Genomic DNA, 20,726 nt, shown 5'->3' on the forward strand with positions numbered 1-20,726 from the left:
TGCAAAGAATGAACTGTTGGATAATGGGTTTGTGAGAGAAAGCCTTAGCCCTTGTGCTGTGCCTACCTTATTAGTTCCTAAGAAGGATGGGACTTGGAGGATGTGTGTTGACAGTAGAAGCATAAACAACATCACTGTCAAGTATAGGTTCCCAATCCCAAGGATAGATGATAGCATGGATGAGCTAGCTGGTGCACAATGGTTTAGCAAGTTGGACTTAAGGAGTGGATATCACCAGATCAGGATGAGAGCTGGGGATGAATTGAAAACTGCCTTTAAGACCAAGTATGGGCTGTATGAGTGGATGATGATGCCATTTGGGCTCACTGGAGCACCTAGCACATTTATGAGATTAATGACTGAAGTTCTTAGGCCTTTTTTAGGAAGGTTTGTGGTAGTTTATTTGGATGACATACTAGTGTATAGCATAGGGTTGCAAGAGCATTTAGGACACCTCAGAGAATTATTAGCTAGACTTAGGGAACAGAAACTCTATGCTAAGCTTGAGAAATGCCAGTTTTTTATGACAGAGGTGAATTTTTTGGGGTTTATAGTGGGAAAGGATAGTATTATGCCTGATCAGACCAAAGTAGAAGCTATCAAGAGTTGGCTAACACCTAGTACCATCACCCAAGTCAGATTATTCCATGGTTTAGCTTCCGTTTATAGAAGATTCATCAAAAATTTTAGTAGTGTCATAAGCCCTATCATTGAGTGTACTAAGAAAGGAAGTTTCACTTGGACACATGAGGCACAGGATGAAACAGTCGTATTATTAGGAGATTTCATTAGTCGTTTTTAGTGCCGAATTTTCCTTATATATTTGTTCATTACTAATTATAATTTAATTAGTGATGGTAGTAATTTGAAAAAACTCTACAATGATTAGAAACTTGTTAATTCGTAACGTGATTATGAATCGTAACAAGTAACATAACTTTGGAGGTAAAACTTAAAGTTGAGCAACTACCCATAATAGTTCGAGAAAATTTTAATTATTACCCAAGCATATTATATAACCGTGATAGGAGTAAATTAAATATTTCACACATATACAAGTGATTTTTAAACATGAAGTACAAGTTACATAACTTGTTACATGTACAATAATTTTTACCCAAATCTTAAACAATCTTAGATAAACCTTTCCTACACTATAATAGATCAAATGATGGACAAAAATCACCAAAAAAATAACCCCAACCAACCATGCTAAAGCTGTCCTACTCCCCCTTATAGCCCTTTGTATACTTACATACACAAGCTAAAAACTCTACCCAAGAACCCCTTTTGTTCTACCCAAAGCTTGTGCATCATTACAAGCATGCAAGAGGCAAATATTTGAAGCAAAAACACGCTATTTTCTGAATAATTATTCAGCCATAAACGCCAAAACATTGCTCCCAAGTTCATCCATGAACAAACACTAGAATCCTTCAAACTTTCAATAGCTAAAAGACCTTCTTTTCTCATCAAATCTCCTTCAAAAATTCATCTAAAACTTATGAAAATTTATGTTTATAAAACAAAATCTCCTATAAAATAATCTTCATCTTAAGAGCTTTCCATAGACACCAAACTTGAAGAAATCCACCAAGTATAGAGTAAGTTATGTTCATTTCTTTATTGCACTAGTTTTTGTTAAAACTTGTTCATGTAAAACATTTTTTTTTACATGAATCTTTTGTATAAACTAAGATCATTATACAATGAGTATTTTATCTCTAAACTAAGAAAATAATCACTTATAAATCTTTAAAAATAGGCCATAATAGAAAGTAAGAAGATGTATTTCCACAAACATATAAATTTTGTTACTTAAAGTATTCAAGTAAAATTATGGGACTTAACTAAGTATGTTGCTCAACATAATAAGTATACTCCAAATATGTTAAAATCATCACGAGTGTTAGTCTAACAACTCTAACTAGGGAAAGTTAAGTGCATGTTCGAAATCCAAAATTATTATTGATTTTTGGATGAATGCAATATGTTTAGTTGAAGAGTTGGAGTTGAGACTTGAAGGGCAAGGAACCGAAGTTAGAACCACTTCTAAGAACGCGTAGGAGCTTACGGAATAATTATATAGGCTTGGAGTCGAGGTATGTCACATGGAGTGATTTTTAAAGAATTTAAGAACAAGTTGGGAAAGTTTGTGTATAAACTTGTTTTTTTTTTAAAAAATACAATTCCCAAAGAGAAGTTCTTAAATCTTGAAAAATGATGTCAAAATGATAAATTTAAGTATGGAATAATTTATTACATGTATTATTATTGTGGGCATTATGCATGTTGATTTTATAAATTATTGTATGTTTAAAGGCATGTTTAACACTACTTTTTGAAAGTTATTGTGATGGAAATGATTATATGAATTTGAAAATATTTGAAATTCATTTTAAAAGAAATTTCCAATATCTATATGTTAAGAAAATTTCTTGGATACTTTTTGCTAAGATTATTCGTTAAATTGATATTTTAATGGATTTTAAGGTGTTAAATACTCTTATTATAAAACATGGTATTAGATGAACTCTTCATCATCAAAAATAATTAATAAAAACATATTATAATGTCTCCAACAAGATTTGGCCAGAATATATTTAGTTTAGAATTTTTCTTTATGATTTTTGAATAATCGTTAAATTTTTTAACGGTAAATTGTAAAATATAAAATAAATACCAAACAAAGACATATGGACTTGAAATTTTTATCACATACTCATATGGACAGTAGGTAAAATTGGTAAAATTTTGGGAAGATTTGTTGACATTTAAGGATCTAATAATTTTTTCTCGTTTATTAATAATTGTTAAGTTTAAAAACGGTAAAATATAAAATAAACACTAAATGACTTCTTTTGTACATAAAAACTTTATGAGACACTTATATAAACACTAGATACATGTTCAAAAATTTATATGGATTTTCGTGACCATATATGGACTTAAATTAATTTTATTCGGTTTATCGGTAAAATAACGATACTAATTATTAAAAATACCCCACATGATTTTTAATGGTTATTTAAAATTTTATACCCCTTAAAATAGCTTCTGGAATATCATATAATTTTTATAATATGTTATTCGGACTCAAATAGTTTTAAACCTATTTTATTCTATTTATCGATAAAATGTCTATACAAAATAATAAAACATCATGCATAAGTTTTATAAGTTCAAATGGCCTAATAAACATGTTATATGACTTATGGAACTTTGGTATAATTTTATAAAATAAATTACTAATTTATCAAATTAATAGAAAATGTTTATTTATTAAAAGGTGTAATATTGTTAATTAAATTTGGGTAAAAACAGACCTATATAAAAAAATTTATAATTATATTAATAAAATACTGCCTCATAGTATAAATTAAGTTTAAATTAGATGGTTTATAAATTTTACGGATTTAAGACACCATTTAAATAACGGTAAATACCCAAATTGCCGAAAATAATTGTAAGATTGTTATAAATTCGCACAACCAATTATAATCTGATGGGACAACCTTAAATTCATTTTAAATAAGGTATTATAATGACTTGATTAATTTGGGCCTTGTTGGAGAATTAATATGTACTTTGTAAATTAATTATCGATTATATTACCGGCAAAACTATCTCGTATTTAAGAAAATAGTGTTTTATGAAATCTTATGAATCATATTCTAGTTGTTTTGAATGAATTTCAAAACCCTTTTAAGTTATATTTACTTTAAGAAGGATTGAAACGAAAAATTTTAGTGGTTTTCTTAAAAAAATCGTATTAAACTTTAATCACTTTTTGTTATGATGCATTTCCATACATGCTAGTGATGCCCCAATATAATACAAAGGTTATGTTTAATGATTTGATTATGCTAAGCATGTTTTACCCATGTGGGAAATATTATGATTTGATTTTGCTAAGTCGCAAATAAAGTATGTTTTGCTATGTGCAAATAAAAGATGTTTATCATATGGAAAAAGTTAATATTTTTTACTTTCAAATGCTATTAAAATTACAAGATATATATTATATACAAAAAATGTTTTAGCCTAAATGGCGGTTACATATGCCACAACAAATGTTGTATGCATGATTAAACGACTCACCAATGCTGAGCGCGTATTGTTCACAATACCATTGTGTTACACTTGCCGGACATGTCGCGAACGGTAGACCGACTACCAAATGAGTCACAGGATGACTCACAGAGTACCCATGTAAACTTATGATATGAGTTTGAAATTGATTTGAATCCATTGAGATCTTATGATTTATGATGAAAAATGAGAATTTGAAATGACTATAGAGCCATTGAACTGGATTTGAATGATAATATGATTTATCAAATGAAAAAACATATTTCAAAATGAATTTACTCAAATAAAAAAAGGTTTTAATAACTTGTTTGACGGACACCAGTGTGTTTATACTCAGCCTTTTTGCTGATACTATGCTTTGTATGTTTTCCAATGGTTTTGTTTTTAGAGTAAACCCCTATGGCACCTCGATGGATAATGGATATGCGAGCAGAAGATGAACCCGAGTTGGAGTATCACTCCCCTTTTGTTTAGATCTCTTTATTGTATTTGAGAGACTATTAGTTTAGATTTAGACTATTTTAAGGATGTAATTTGAACTTTAGACTTATTTCGATTTGGCAGTAATTTTCCTATATTTTGGACAGTTAAGACTTCCGTTATATTGCTTTGGTTTGGTTCAAGTATTATGCTTGGATATTGGTTTGACCTTTAAGTAACCCCTTAATTGTGTTGGCTAAAGTAAGCTTCCGCTTGATTAATACTAAATTCCAGTTAGTGTTTGCCTTCATAATTCGAGGCGGTTACAGTTGGTATCAGAGCCAAGGCTTTAGAAGCTTGTCTAAAATATCAGAAAAATTAGAGAACGAGTTTAACTTAGAGAAGTTGAAGTTTTGAGTAACTAATTAAAGTAATTAGGAAATGAACTTAAAACTTAGAGATTATTGGTAAAGAAAGAATTTAAGTAGTAAGTCTAACTTAAATCAGATTATTAACTAAGTATCATTAGTAAACTAGAAGTCTTAAAGGTTTATTGTAAGCAAGTGATAATCCAATTATGCGGCTAAGTTGCCTAAGCATGATGGTAAATTAAGTTCAGGAATCATCATTAAAAGTGTTGAAACTGCTAAACAAGTGATCCAATAGGATGGAAATTGATGAAGTTATTAAGTCATTAAATCAATAAAGTTAAGAAAGAGTGTTTTGCAAGTGCATATCTATTTGTCTTAAAAGCATAATTATTAATTAGTTATTACCACTTGGCAGGAACCTAGAGGAAATTAGGGAAGGAATGGATCCCCAACCGCAATTTAATCTCCTAACCGAGCAACTCAGAGTCATCCAAGAGACCAATGCTCAATTAGTCCAGTTCATAGCCAACCAACATGCTAGTGTGGATGACGAGATTAAGTTTTACAAAAGGCTTGCTACCCACAGGCCTAAGACCTACAATGGTGCTACAGATCCAGTTGTCCTTGAAGATTGGATCAATGACACCGAGAAAATTCTTAAGGTGATAATACTAAATTCCAGTTAGCGTTTGCCTTCATAATTCGAGGCGATTACACAGGAAGATTTTGAGAAGATCAAAACAGCTATGTGCTAAGCACCTATTCTCAAATTACCAGATTTTAGCCAACCTTTTGAGGTGGAGTGTGATGTAGTGGAGTAGGAATAGGGGCTATCTTAGTGCAAGAAGGGAGGCCAATAGCCTATTTCGGTGAAAAACTAAACCATAATAGGCTGAATTATTCCACTTATGACAAAGAGTTCTATGCTTTAGTGAGAGCTGTTGAACACTGGTCACACTATCTGAGAGCTCAGCCTTTTGTATTGCATACTGATCATGAATCTCTTAAATATAAATGGACAGAATAAGCTGAACGCTAGGCATGCTAGGTGGGTAGAATACTTACAAACCTTTTACTTTGTGGCCAAGTATAAGACTGGGTGAACAAATGTAGTGGCTGATGCCCCAAGCAGAAAACAACATTTGCTAGCCTTACTAGAGTCTAAGATCCTAGGTTTTGAGTTAATCAAAGAACACTACCCAATTGATGAGGACTTTAAGGAGATTTATTTGAGTTGTCTAAATGGACCTAATGGCACATATCATGTTCAACAGGGATTTCTTTTCAACAAAATTAGGTTGTGCTTGCCAAGACTACCTCTGAGACTGTTGTTGGTTAAGGAAGCACATGAGGGGGGACTTTTAGGTCATTTTGGGATTCAGAAAACCTTAGATATCCTAGCTCAAAACTTCTTTTGGCCAAAGATGTTAGGCACTATAGGCAAGTATGTGTTGAGATGTGAGGTATGCATTAAAGCTAAACTTGTTTTTCATAGAGGTGAGTATAAACCTTTACCTGTGGCTCATAAACCATGGGAACACTTGAGCATGGACTTCATAGTAGCCTTACCTAGGACTAGAAGGGGTAAGGATGCCATTATGGTTGTAGTGGATAGGTTTTCAAAGATGGCACATTTCATAGCATGCACCAAAGTGGAGGATGCACAAAGCATAGCTAGGTTATACTTTGCAGAGGTTGTTAGGTTGCATGGGGTCCCAAAATCAATAGTATCGGATAGGGATAGCAAATTCCTAAGTTCCTTTTGGAACACCCTGTGGAGACTGCTTAGCACCAAGCTTTGTTTCAGCACATCTCATCACCCACAAACATATGGGCAAATTGAGGTGACTAACAAGACCTTAGGGTCGTTACTAAGATCACTTGTCAACAAAAATCTTAGGGACTGAGACTTAAAGCTGAGCCATGCAGAGTTTGCCTACAAGGCTACAACAGAAGTCCTAGTTATAGCACTAAACACTCTCCCTTTGAATATGTGTATGGAATCAACCCTGCTTTACCAATGTCACTAATTGATCTTCCTAATGATAATAAGTCTAACACCAAGGCTCATGAGTAGGCTAAAAATCTGATTAAAATCCACAAGCAGGTGCATGAAAACATAGTAAAGACCAACATCAAATACCAACACAGAGCAAACAAAGGACTGAAGAAGAACAAACAACTGCAAGTTGGAGATTTTGCTTGAATTCACTTTAGGAAATAATTGTTTCCTCAACTCAGGAAGAATAAGTTAATGCCCAGGGCTATGAGACCATTTCAAATAATTGATAAGTGTGAGGACAACGAATTTAGATTGGATCTACCATAAGGATTTGGCATATCTCCCACATTCAATATAGAAGACCTAACTCCTTACTTAGGGGATGCGGAATTGAGGACAATTCCTTCTAAAGAAGGAGGAAATGAACCAACTTGGGATGGTAATAAAATGACTCATACAAGAAATAGAGATGCAGAACAAAGCTATTCAACAGCAGAAGAGGAAGACACAGAACTCAAAACAACAGCACAACAAAGTCTGACAAAAACTGGTAACCAGCTGACCTTGCAGACCTTGCCCAGATCAACTAAGAAGGATTCCAAAGTTGTGGAAGGCAATATTAGAATCTTGGCACATGGACCTTCGTACCTTGGCCCAAGAACATTACTGTACATCGCAGACAGCCCACGAAAATCAGTGGTGAAGGTCGCCCAGTCAGCAGATAGTACATAACAGAACAGAACAGAGCTGTTGGCATCCACTGACCAGAAGACCTAGCGAGCCCTGTCCAGAGCGTATCTTCTTACCTATTGGACCACCAAGGGTAGAAATGGAATCTCTGCACTAGAAGCTTCATAGTGTCCATCATCAATAATTGGTAGAGCACAAGGAGATGGGTGGAAGGTCGCCTGGTTAACATGTTTTGCACGTGTTCTCTTTTGACCGTTATAGTTAGTTTATTGAGTCATTAGTAGCCTCATTGTATTTCCCCCGTCCCTCACGTCTATATATAGATGGCCTTAGCCTTGTAAACACTCACTTTTGAGATTTCAGAAATAACAACACATTGGATTTCATTCCTTTGTTCTTCCTTGAGTGTGTATGAAAATTCAACGATCTTGAGTAGTGCATGATCATCACCTTTTGCAACTGAGAGTAGTCCTTAGTTGTAATTAGGGAATTATTGGCCTTGTAGGATCAAAACTTCTAGTCTTTCAATTCAAGAATCACTGTTATAGTTTTGTTCTGTTTGTTGTGAAGGCATTCACTGTTTTGATTGTGTTTGGGGTTTGTTGGCTATCAAATTACGAAGGATTGAAGGCTGGTTTAACTCTTCACGTTGCCTTGAAGATTTCCACCCCAAATTTAGTCCACCCGGTTAGTCGGGTTCCTTTTTAACGGTTCATTGCCCTACCCAATTTATTCGGTTACCCTAATTTTGGATACCCGGATAAGTCAGGTCGGGACACGGGGACCCGGTTTTATTTGTTGTATCTTTGAGCAGAAATAATTCGTAATTATGAGCAGAATTTTAGGAAATGAATTGTAATCTGAAAATTACAAAATAAGAATCTAAATTACAAAAACATCAAGACCAAAAGAGCAAAATCTGGATTTAAGACATAAAATAAACATACAAACAATAAACAAACAAAAAATCAAGAACAAAACTAAGAACAAAAAAAAAACAATGAAGAAAATCAAAACGAAAAAATAGTCGGCGGTAATTTAACTCACACACCCAAACTATGAACAAAAAAGAAAAACAATTAAGAAATCAAGACTGAACAAAATCAAAAAAATAATGATAAACATACAAAAAAACGAAATAAGAATCTAAACTAAAAGTAAAATGAAATAGCATGTAAACTAAGAATAAACTAAGATGAAAAATAATACAATTACTCTTAGAACAAGAACAATTTAAACTGAAGAACAAAAAATTGAAATGGAGCAGAAAACTCGAAAAAAAATTATAAAAAAACATAGCATTTGTTTGAACTTTGAAACAGAGACTTAGATGAGAATGAAAATTGATGGAGATACAAAGTTAAAAAAGAAGAAGGAGAAAGAAAGTCAGGGAAATAGAATGCTTTATGTTATGCGGCTAGGGTTTGGAAATTGGAATGCATATTGATTTTACAAAATGCGAACTGACGCTAGTAGTCCAATATCAATTCACTCGACATGGTTAAGGAGGGTCGGGTACCCGATCCGTACTTTATAATTTCTATTAAAAAATGACGCGCCATTTAAGATGCGTGTCGAGTTCGGTCGGATTTTTTTGAACAGGCCTACCTGGGGCAGGATCAACAACATCAATCCCTAGTAGAACATCTATAGAAGAGGAATTAACCTCACACTCCACCTCAAACTCAGTACCACTATCACCATAACTAGAAACTACAAAATACACAACACCAAAACAATGCCCTAATAAGACTCCAAGCATGAGATATCACAGTACTCAACAAAACCATATCACACATAAACTATTCACCTCTTTTTCCGTGTGTGAACCCCGATCAAACAAACTAATCCATTATCTATTCTATAACCAAGTACTAGAGGCATGCATCAGACACTCCCTGACAAGGTCCAATTCGCTAGTCTTGTAACACCTTAATGCAATGGTGTTATCCCATAGGTATGATGCCACACATTACGTAAAACACAGAATATAATAAATATACAAAAACAATAGTTAAAATTTAGCTAACTAATCTTCTTACCATACAAGTGGTCATGAGTTTCAATACTAAGCTCACATCAGTGTTTAAACACAAACACCTAATGCTCGTCATCTGTAAGGTAGTCGTCCTTGCTGATACATATTAGAAGATTCTCGACGGAAAAATTCAGCTTTCAACTCTCACCCATATGACCATGCCTATCCCAAACCGTAATATCCAAGTGATAAGTAGAAGCACAAACAACAAAACTAAGCAGCGTAACACCCTAAAAGACATACAGGGATTTCTCCTTGACACCTCTAAGTATCAAATCTGAACCTTTAAAGACACTCACTTCCCCATTGCTAAACTTACCCTTGAGCCCCAATTCATCTAAGCTCCCAAGTGAAATCAAGTTTTTCCTCAATTTAGGAACATACCTAACTCTAGTTAAAGTAATCCTTCTCCCATCAATAGTTCGAAATCTCTTGGAACCAATACCCACTATTTCACATGGAGTTTTGTTAGCAACCATAATTGAACCCCCAAAATAAGACTAAATAAGTATCAAGCCAATCACCACGAGGATTCATATGGAATGAACTATCAGAATCAAAAACCCAGCTATCAAACAAATCTTTAGACTCAACATAACCGATCAATGCTAAGTCTTGCTCTTAATCATAGCTCTTATTCTGTTTACTTTCAACTACATGGCTTGAGATTTGTTCTTTAATTCAGGATAATTAGATCTAAAATGTGTTGGTTCCTTACAATAATAACAAGTTTTATTCCTAATGTTGCTAAACCCATCCGTACTATTATTAGTACCCAACCTTCCATCGCTACCATTTTTTGACCCATTTTTCTTTCTAGAGCTTTTACCCTATCTAAAAACTAACCCACTACCACAATCCCCGTAATCACATGTCGCCTTTTGACGCAACTCCCTAGTATAAAGTGATGCCTTCTCTTTTTCTAGGGTCAACGACTCTTTACCACCTATAAATGACTTAATAAAATTCTCATATGTAGACGGTAAAGACACAATTAGAATCAACACAACATGCATATCATCTATCTTAACATCTAAATTACGTAAATCTAGAAAAATAGAATTTAGATTGAAAGTTGATAAGAGATCGAATACTCTCTAGAGGGTGGGGGTGAATAGAGAGTATGCCCGTTTAAAACTTTTGTTTGGAAGGTTAGTTCAAGAGCTTGGGTGACTTTTCAAAACTGTTTTCTGGAACAGTATAGGGTCGATTGATAAATCTATAACGTATGTGCGAAAATGAACTTAAACAATGACAAGCGATATGTTAACGAGGTTCGGCTCTAAACAGCCTACTCCCGCCTATGGGTTCTCTTCCAATCTGTAGGATTCAACGCCTTTTATTAATGAATTTTAAGACAACTTAAAAGATCTCTCTATCTTCTCTCACCACGTTCTTTCTCTTGAAGAACGTCTTACAATGCAAGTTCCCTTAATAAAAGCACAAATCCCAATCTCACAAAAGGGATTACAAATTGAACACTTTAAAAAGTATTCCAAGGTTAGGCGTATTAATCAATGAAAGATCTAACTCTTTTTAACTCTAGATCCTATTACAAATGTAAGATTTAGATGAATTAAGTTTTACAATACTTTTTGAACACTTTTAAGAATATTCGATCTTAATTTAAGAAGAGAGAAAATTGTAAGAAGTGTTACTATCTTAATCTTTGAATGAAACCTTATATTATGCATGTCACGCCTCAACATATCCTTGTAGAGCAAGTAAGTTTCATTCGTCAATATCGTTGATCTGGTAAATCTGCGCCAGTCTTCAAGATCTTGAGCTTAAACTCAAACTGACGTTGCACTGATAGCTCATATAATTACGTCATTGTGTTGTGCTGTATTTTGTTCTTAACAACCACTGCTGTGCTGCCACGTTAGAACTGATACAAGATATTGAAACTTCAGCAAAACTAGATAATACAACGTATAAATCTTATTCAAATTTAATTCCTATTTTTAGCATCAATTTAAATTGTCTTTTCCTATTTTTAGCATCAATTTAAATTGTCTTCTTATTTATAGAAAAACCTCTAATTAGTATAGCTTAATTTCAAAGCAACTTATTTAATTTCAAATATTCAAACATAAACCGTGTAATAAAATACTCAACGTGTAATGTATTCAAACATTTAAATATCTTGAGCACACATTTATTTTAAAACTCAAATTTAAAATACAAATATAATTCAAATATTTCAACGTCTTGAACATACATTCTTCTTATTCAGATATAATGTTATCTAAAAACGGTTATCTTAAGTCACTTTAATTTAAGCTTAGTTCAATATATTTCGAACTTAAAATATGTATCAATTAATCATTTAATATTTAATATGTTTTTGGACTTACTTAAACAACTAAATATAATGACTAAATTTATTGTTTAATTTAATATGTGTTTTGAATTATCATCTCTTAAGAGAATTGAGTTTTCAAAGATTTTCTAGATGTTCTTTTAATGGCGTACCTGACTACATCCGCTGTTTTAGTAGCAATTTGTTGGTTAACGATTTAGTCATATGCAATGACTCTAATTTTAACCATAATTTTGCGGTTGTCTCTTGATCAACTACCTTCGTGATGATGTGACCATCAAGATGGTAGAATAAGCTTTCTCTTCCACCACTACGAACTGTCCATCAGTCAATCCGTCTCCAGATCTTGATGTGAACACCGCATTCTTTGGGATCAACGGACACTAATCAGCTGCTGTTTTGACAGATCCTTCATCTAAATTTGCTATAGCCCAAAAAAATTTTTCCTTGTAAACTTTTCAATTGTATAGTTGAATCTCTTGCCATTGTTTCCTTCAAAAAAGCTCTCCAAGGATTAAACCTGAGCTCTTGATATCAATCGTTGGGCGACAACGGAAGCAAGAATCGAAATCAATAAAGGAATTCAATGCAAACAATAAGAAAAACACACCAAGAATTAATGTGATTTACTATCAATGTAATAGCTACATCTACTGGCACCGAAATCAACAATATATGTTCAGTATAAACTTCAAAGATTACAAAGATGAATCAAAGATTACAAAGAAAAACACACCAACAATATATGTTCTGGAAACTTGAAATTTCGAATAGTGAAAATCACTATCCGATTCTGGTCTTAAAAAACCTATTATTCGAAATTCGAATACCCGGTTTAATCCAGATCACTGGATATTCGATTTTCAATTTTTATTTTGGTCTTTTTAAAAATAATTTTACGCTTTTTTTCACATTAATATTAAAGCTCACTTCGCTTTCTTTCTTTAATCAACTTATTTTTTAAACTTTGAATACAAATCAATTTGGAAATACGGTTCATTTTTCAAAAGTCTAAATTATTAAGAATAAATTAGTTATAAAACTTAGTTATAATTGAAAATTATACATACTAGTAAATTTAACAACCTAATTAAAATATTTTATAAAAAATATTTATATATTTTAAAAATAAAAATCTAATAAAAAATATTAGAAAATTGGTTTTTGAAACCGAATACCGAATATTCTGGATCGGATTATTAGGACGGATTTTTTGAAACACCCCTATTATAAGGGATTAAGGATTACAATCAACATGCGCGCTCTTATTAGATGTATATTTTCTCTAATTTGGTAAAAAGAGTTGATTAAATTAGTGATCATATGAATTAGATTAATCTTAACTCTACTATCCCCCTGTTGTTTTAGATTAATTTCATGTATGTAGTGTCAAAGTTGTTCATTCAAACTTAGGTAAGATCTAAATGATTGCTTGTCTAGGAGATAAAGAAATTGTTTAATATGTTATAGAACAAACAAAAAGAATTTCAATACTCAAAATTGTAATTTTGTTCAATGACATTGATTTGTTTCACTTTTCATGAATGAGTATTAGCATTAGTATTTATTGTATTGTATGCTTTGCACTTAAATCATAAAAAGCTCTCATAATAATTTGAAAGCAAGTGTTTCTTATTTTTTCATATGAAACTTATCGACTTAATATATACCCTTAACATACATCATCCATTGAATTAACCCTAAGATGGGTGATAAAAATCGAACAAATAAAACTACTGCTGTCTGTACATAAAATATGAGTTAATATTTATATAGGCTAAGTTCACTAAAAAGGCATAGGAGATTAAATCTATAGCCTGAAAATAAATACACCCGTTTGGGGTTAAGTAAAGAGGGCTGATATTTGCCTCCCTAATACAATATTATATTTTTTTCCCTAAACACTACTATTACATTTTATAACTGATATGTGAGTAAGTCTGTCAAACAGATCAGGTTAGGTCGGATTTAAGTTTCGATTCGCGTCATATATAAATAGGTTAGAAAACCCTTGACCCAAACCCAACCCATTTAGTTAATTGGGTCGAAAATCACAACTTTGACCCGACCTGCAACAGATTAGGTTGACCTGATTTCGACCCACTTAACCCGTTTATAATTTTTTTTCGTTTTAAGGTTTTTAACGTTGATTATATCTAATTTTTTAGGTTTTAATTTTAACTTTATGTTTTTTTTGTTGTTTATTTTATATTTACTATGAAAAATAAGAAAATATTAAATGAACTAAGTTTAGCTTGTACTTATTGATTTAACTCAAAATTAAGACATTTAATTAAATAGTTTATACAGGTTTTTTTCAGGTTTAAAATTTTGACTTGAACCTAATCCATTAATAAACAGATCAGGTCGGGTCGACCCATTTAATTAATTGGGTCAAAAGTCTCAATTTAAACCCACTTATTTCGGGTTACATTTAGATGGAATTAGTAAGTCGGATCAACTCTGCCAACCCTATATGTGGGTACTAAATTGGGCATCAAAGAGCCCGTCCTCGGGTCTACCCCGGAGTTTTCATTGTTATTTTGCAAGAATTCTATAATTTTGGATCAACTATCATATTACCACCACAATCATCCAAAAAAAACTTTTTCTTTAATTGATTTCTAATTTTTACGGAAATAACTACTATATGTATATCAATATGTTGCGTAAATTCAGATGTCTTGTGATATTGTAAAGAAGGTACATCAATAAGTACATAGCATACACGTGGTAAATGAAAGTTTAGTCTATTATTATACCACTAATAATTAAAATTAGATTAGATTATAAGTAATTGACCAACCACTAATACTAAAAACAATGCCCATCCATTGTAATGTCATAATCATTCTCTTGCTTTCAACCCATCATCTCCACTCCAAGTTTCACCAATCCCCTCTTCAAAGTTTATGACTAACATTCTACCTTTCTCCCCCATTTTTTAAAACCCCTCCTCTATCTTATTTTCCCTTTATTAATATATATAAATAACGCATTCCAACTTATTATAAAACAACTCAAATCAAACACAAATTATCATATTTCTCATATATTCTTTGCATGAAAAGATGAAGAACACCAATACCAATACGAATAACACAAAACTAATTCTTCTCCACCCTTACATTCTTAAACAAGGGAGTTCAAATAGGCTATGGTTTTTAGCCTTTATATCTATATTCACCCTTATTTTCCTCCTCACTCTCATTTGTACTCGTGATTCGTTTTCGTCGTTGTCGTCTTCCTCCTCCTCCACGGCTTCCACCGTTGCATCCACCGTGATGGTTGGTGGATCTCACACTACCGCCGGCTACCCTCTCCCTAAGAATGTAATGAACACACTTTTACATTACTCATCAAATGCGAATACTACCGAAAAGATGGAGTTGGTGGATACAAAGTCCATATCGGATGTATTAAGACGGTGTCCTTCTCCTTGTAATTTTCTTGTATTTGGGCTTACTCATGAATCTTTGCTTTGGAGGGCTCTTAACAACCATGGCAGAACTGTTTTCATTGACGAGAATAGGTAACTAATTTTTACTAGTTGATATCTTAATACACAAATTCTTAAAAGAGACAATCTCATGATGAGATCATATCTATTAGACTGATCTGAATCATTTATATTTAATATGTTAATATAATCACTTTAAGTTTTAAATTGAACATTTACAAAATTGAACTAGTTTGATTAGATCATTATAAAGTGTTTTGGTTTATAATTTTTCACTACCAGCTAATACTATATTTTATTTATCATTACATTGAAATGAACTTTGTAAAGAAAAATTAAATAATTAGAGGAGAACAAATATGAACATTTAGCTTTTTAGGAGATTTTCCTACTAAAATAACACTAATTTTTCATTATCATTTGCACTATTTAATAGTTACTACCATATGGACTGGATCGTTGATGAAATAAGATAATTTAAAAACCATTTAATAGTTGAAAACTAAACTAAATTACATATAAGTTGAAAGCTTTTAACTTAAATAATTTGAATTAGAGTACAAATTAAAGAAAGATATAAAATTTTAAACTTTATTTTATATTATCTAATTATTTAAATGATGTTTCTGATTTCCGATTATAGATGGTTAGGCTATACACAATTTTGAATGCCTAACAAAAGTTTTCATATCATCTATCATTAGTAATAATATTCATATTTGGTAATATTACTGGTTAAAACTATGATGTAAGACAATATTAGGTGTCAATTTTAAATACCAATGCATTAATTCGTCAAACTTTTGATCATGTCTAATGGAACGTGCTTAGGCTTTGAAATTAAGTTATCTTATAGGCTGTTACCAATTAAGCATTTTGTTTATTCTCATTTTATACAAATGTTGAGTATAAAAAATATATATTATGACTTTTTAATATATTAATTTAAATTTTTAGTCGAGTTGGTTTTTAAAATATGATATTAGAAGTACAAAGTGTATATGTGTTACATCCATATTTTTAGCTTAAAGGGATCTTGTGTTAGAGGTTGATGAATATGTTCCTTGACAACAAAAGGATCATTAAATGGCTTATGTTTCCTAATTGAAATCACAGTTTTAATTAGATAATTAGATCTTTTTTATTTCAGTTGTATCAAATACTGCTTTTTTTTCCGATATGATTTTGAAGTCGATTTTCATCTATCTCTAGTGAAATATTATTTTATGGACCATTGGCTATGACTCAAGTGTAAAGATAAGTTATTTGGCTGGCTGGCCAAACATCACGCTAGTTTAGGTGGAACTTCATTTTTGAACAACTTTAAGTAGTTAGTTAGGTTTGCGAAATTAATTAATATATCAAGCTATGATGTTGTGAAAGCTTAATTTATTGACGTATTACCAAGTCAATAGCAAAAGACTATTGAGGTCTCAAATTCAATATGAACTTTTAAGATATACCCATACGAAAATAATTATATTTTTAAATACATGTTATATTAAAATGCACTAAATCGATACATAATACACATAAAATTTTGACCAAATTTCTCTCTCTCCTGTAACAAACTACAAATAAATTGTCCAATTAATTTTATCATCCGACATATTCTACTCATTAGTCTCATTTATTTTATGTCGTTATTCACTTATCACTCTTAATTTTTATTTTCTTCTTAATCTATAAGTTAAAACATAGTCAAGTGGGATCTTGTTTGATTCGTCTAAATACAAGGATTATTTATACAACTTTTTATAATTTTTAATTAAAAATAATTAGAAATATTAAAGTTTGAAATGCTGTATTGACAAGTGTGAAAAATTAAATGGAAATAATTGGTTGAATAAAAGGTATTATTATTATTATTATTATTATTATTATTATTATTATTATTATTATTATTATTATTATTATTATTATTATTATTATTATTATTATTATTATTATTATTATCATCAAGGACATTTCATATAATAACCCTAAATTATCAACTTTTTTACTTGATAGACAGTCTTTTTTTAATCCATGTGGTGATCTTACGTTTTCAACTTTTTCACACAGTAAACAAAAGGGAAGTGTTGTTGTTAACTTTTAACTTTGCGTTATTTTTTTCACACATAATAACTTTTTTCAAACAAAATTGACGTCACGATCACCATTATTGGCCACATATTTCATAATTCAGTCTAAATGGGTACTTAATTTAATCAAAAATTTAATATAGAAAAGTTAGAAGCTCAGGGTCACCACGTGGATTTACTATCTACCACGTAAAAAAACCAAAAATTCAAGGTCATCGCATAAAATTATTATTATTATTATTATTATTATTATTATTATTATTATTATTATTATTATTATTATTATTACAACATTAAATTTTTTATTTTATTTTATTCACAAACTTATTATCTTTTTAATTCGTCCATAGATTTTTTCTTTCACTTGTTTTTTTTTTCAATTTTTTTTTATGTTAATCTAGCACTCTAACAAATCAAAATCAAAGTTTGCTATGATATACAAACACATTATAACAAAATCTACAATAACAAAAGTACTAACATTAGAAGCCAAATTATGAAAAATAAATTAGAGGTAAAATTGGTATTATGAGAAATGAATAAAAGAGAATAGAATGATATGTTGAAGAAAAGTAAAGAAGACAACATTATCACATTATCATCAGGGAGAACGAGCAATATATTTGTCATACATCCAATAGGGTATATTTATTTACCCACAATGAGCTGATAAATTCCTCTATTCCTTAATATTCATCACTTAATAACTATTTTAATGTGTTTACAATAATTATATTCACTTAATTTATACTCAAATTAATAGTGTTATTTACTTTATTAGACTTTTATTACATATATAAAACTTTTATTTCCAATCCAACCAGGAACATAGTATCATTATCCACTAATACTTTGTCTAACTTATTGGATTAACGTATAAGTTTTACAATTGACAGGTATTATGCTACATACATGGAAGAAAAACACCCTGAAATTGAAACCTACGACGTACAATACACAACAAAATTAAGCGAATATAAACAATTGATATCCTCAGTAAAAGAGCAATCTCACAATGAGTGTAAACCCGTACAAAACTTACTCTTCTCCGAATGCAAATTAGGCATAAATGACTTGCCAAACCAATTCTACGATGTTGATTGGGATGTAATCCTCGTCGATGGTCCTCGGGGCCACTGGCAAGAGGCCCCGGGGAGAATGTCGACGATCTTTACCGCTGGCGTGTTAGCAAGGAGCAAAAAAGCCTCCGCACGGAGTGGGAAGACACATGTTTTTGTGCATGATTATAACTTGGACCCTCAAAGAATTTCAAGTGAAGAATTTTTGTGCAAGGAAAATTTAGTTGAAAATAATGGTATGCTTGCTCATTTTGTGTTGGAGAGGATGGATGAGCATTGTTTGGAATTTTGCCATTCTAAGAAAACATCTTCCTAGCTTCCACAAGGCTCATGAATTGGAAAGATAGTTATTTTAAAAAAAAAAAACAATTTATTAACAAAAATTTGGTTTGTACATCTATGAAATATAGTGAGAATGTGAAAGTTTTCTCATGTAATTTGGAGCAATGGAATAGATAAATGTTTTTTGTTATTTTGAGTTGGGAGAAGCTAGAGCAACCCACCGGGTTACTTACCCGTCTTTGGTGGCAGATGATATGGCGCTTGGTGGTAGATGATGTGGCATTAAAATGGTAGAAAAAAAAAATCTGATTTAGTATCTTGGAAATAAGCAATACAATAATTATACATTAATTAAACTACTTTAATTCCGTACAAATACATAAATGATGTCTTGAAAACAATCACTTACTTAAATAAAGTAGAAATAAGTATACAATAATCATATGTTTTTAAAATTATAATGTGATTTAATATTCAAATAACCCAAAAAAAAGTAAAATCCAATTTCAATATTCTACTTTATTCCATTGTAGTATTCTACTTCTTTCATGCCAACTTGCCATTGCTGCTGCTTGTTGCTGCTTCTGCTTACTCTTGATTACTATTATAGCTTTTTGTTCATTATTATTGTTGCTTTCTTGTCCTTAAGTTCCTAAAATACAAAAGGTATAAATGCTTCCTTCACACTTTCGTTTAGAATTTGATTGATAAACATATAAAGAGGGTATTTGTTCATTTTAGTTGTCTCTTGTAATGTTTGTATTAGTTCCATTAAAAATAATACTATAGAAATCCCCACACTTTTCGGCACTCCCTCCTCTACCACCTTTACCACCACCATATATAGCTCACCCCGCACCACCTTTCGTTCTATGTAACAAGCATTCATTCCCCAGCACCCCCTCCCACTGGAACCACCACCTCACCCACCACCATAATTGAACCTACATCAATGGGGTGGCTATGGTTTCAAAGGAAATGTGATTATCCTCATTGGATGAATGGGGTTGAATTGTGGCAGAGAAAAGAGAGAAAGAGAGGGAGTATGGTGCTTATGGGTGGACAATTTTGCTACATCCTTAGGGCTGGTGATGGTGTTAGAGTTGTAGGTTGGTGATTTTTGTGGTGAGTTCTTGACGGAGGGTTGGAAAGGGGGTGGTTTCAGGTTAGGGAGAGGGAGTGATTTCAGGTTGGTGAGCTACAGTGGTGGTAGAGGTGGTGTGGGAGGGTTGTTGAGAAAGGTGGATGTTTAGGAGAACCCACCGTTTGAGTAATTCCTCTTCAATGATTGTGTTAGGAAGGGCGTTGGTGGTGATGGAGAGGGAAAGGGGTGGCAAGGCTTGGTGTTGGTGGGTAGTTTACAGGGAGGGGTGGCTGGTTGGAGAAGGTGGTGGTGCCTAAGAGGGGAGGGATTATTAAAGGTGAGATTTTTTCTTTCTTTCGTTTCTTGTTTTTTTTTTAATATAATTTTTTTCTGTTTTTTTATTTCTTTTGTTTTAAAAATTATAAAATAAAAGAAAATTGAAAAAGTAACTTGGTTGGTAGGTTTTAGGTTATTTGAACCATTAAAAGATAATAGGGTGCAAAGGTCGGATGTTTCAAAAATAAATAAAAGATTAGATTAAAATAAAATCACCTAAAGGTGGAATTTTTAAAAATAATACTTCTTCCGTTCTTTTAAGTTCTTCCACTTTATTATAACGGATAGTTTCATAAGTTCTTCCACTTTAGAATATTTTCTATTTTTAGAAAGTTTTTATCCTACTTTTACCCCTTAAAACCCTCTCTTTTCTTTTAATGTACCCATTTTCTTTTATTTATAATTAATTTCTCTTTCATACTTTCAATACAATTATTACTTCACACTACTATTTAATTAAAATAA

General features: G+C 31.7%; 1 protein-coding gene across 1 annotated transcript; it reads left to right on the plus strand.

Annotated features, from left to right (window-relative positions):
* The first annotated feature begins 14,891 nt into the window (after nt 1–14,891).
* Nucleotides 14,892–19,031, plus strand: LOC130805889 (protein IRX15-LIKE-like). The gene is made up of 2 exons (XM_057670751.1): nt 14,892–15,468; nt 18,377–19,031. Exons 1-2 carry the CDS (start codon nt 15,008–15,010, stop codon nt 18,873–18,875), a joined length of 960 nt encoding a protein of 319 aa, XP_057526734.1. The 5' UTR covers nt 14,892–15,007; the 3' UTR covers nt 18,876–19,031.
* The last annotated feature ends 1,695 nt before the right edge of the window (nt 19,032–20,726 follow it).

This window comes from Amaranthus tricolor, chromosome 1 (genome assembly GCF_026212465.1).
Source record: "Amaranthus tricolor cultivar Red isolate AtriRed21 chromosome 1, ASM2621246v1, whole genome shotgun sequence".
NCBI classification, from domain to species: Eukaryota; Viridiplantae; Streptophyta; class Magnoliopsida; order Caryophyllales; family Amaranthaceae; genus Amaranthus; species Amaranthus tricolor.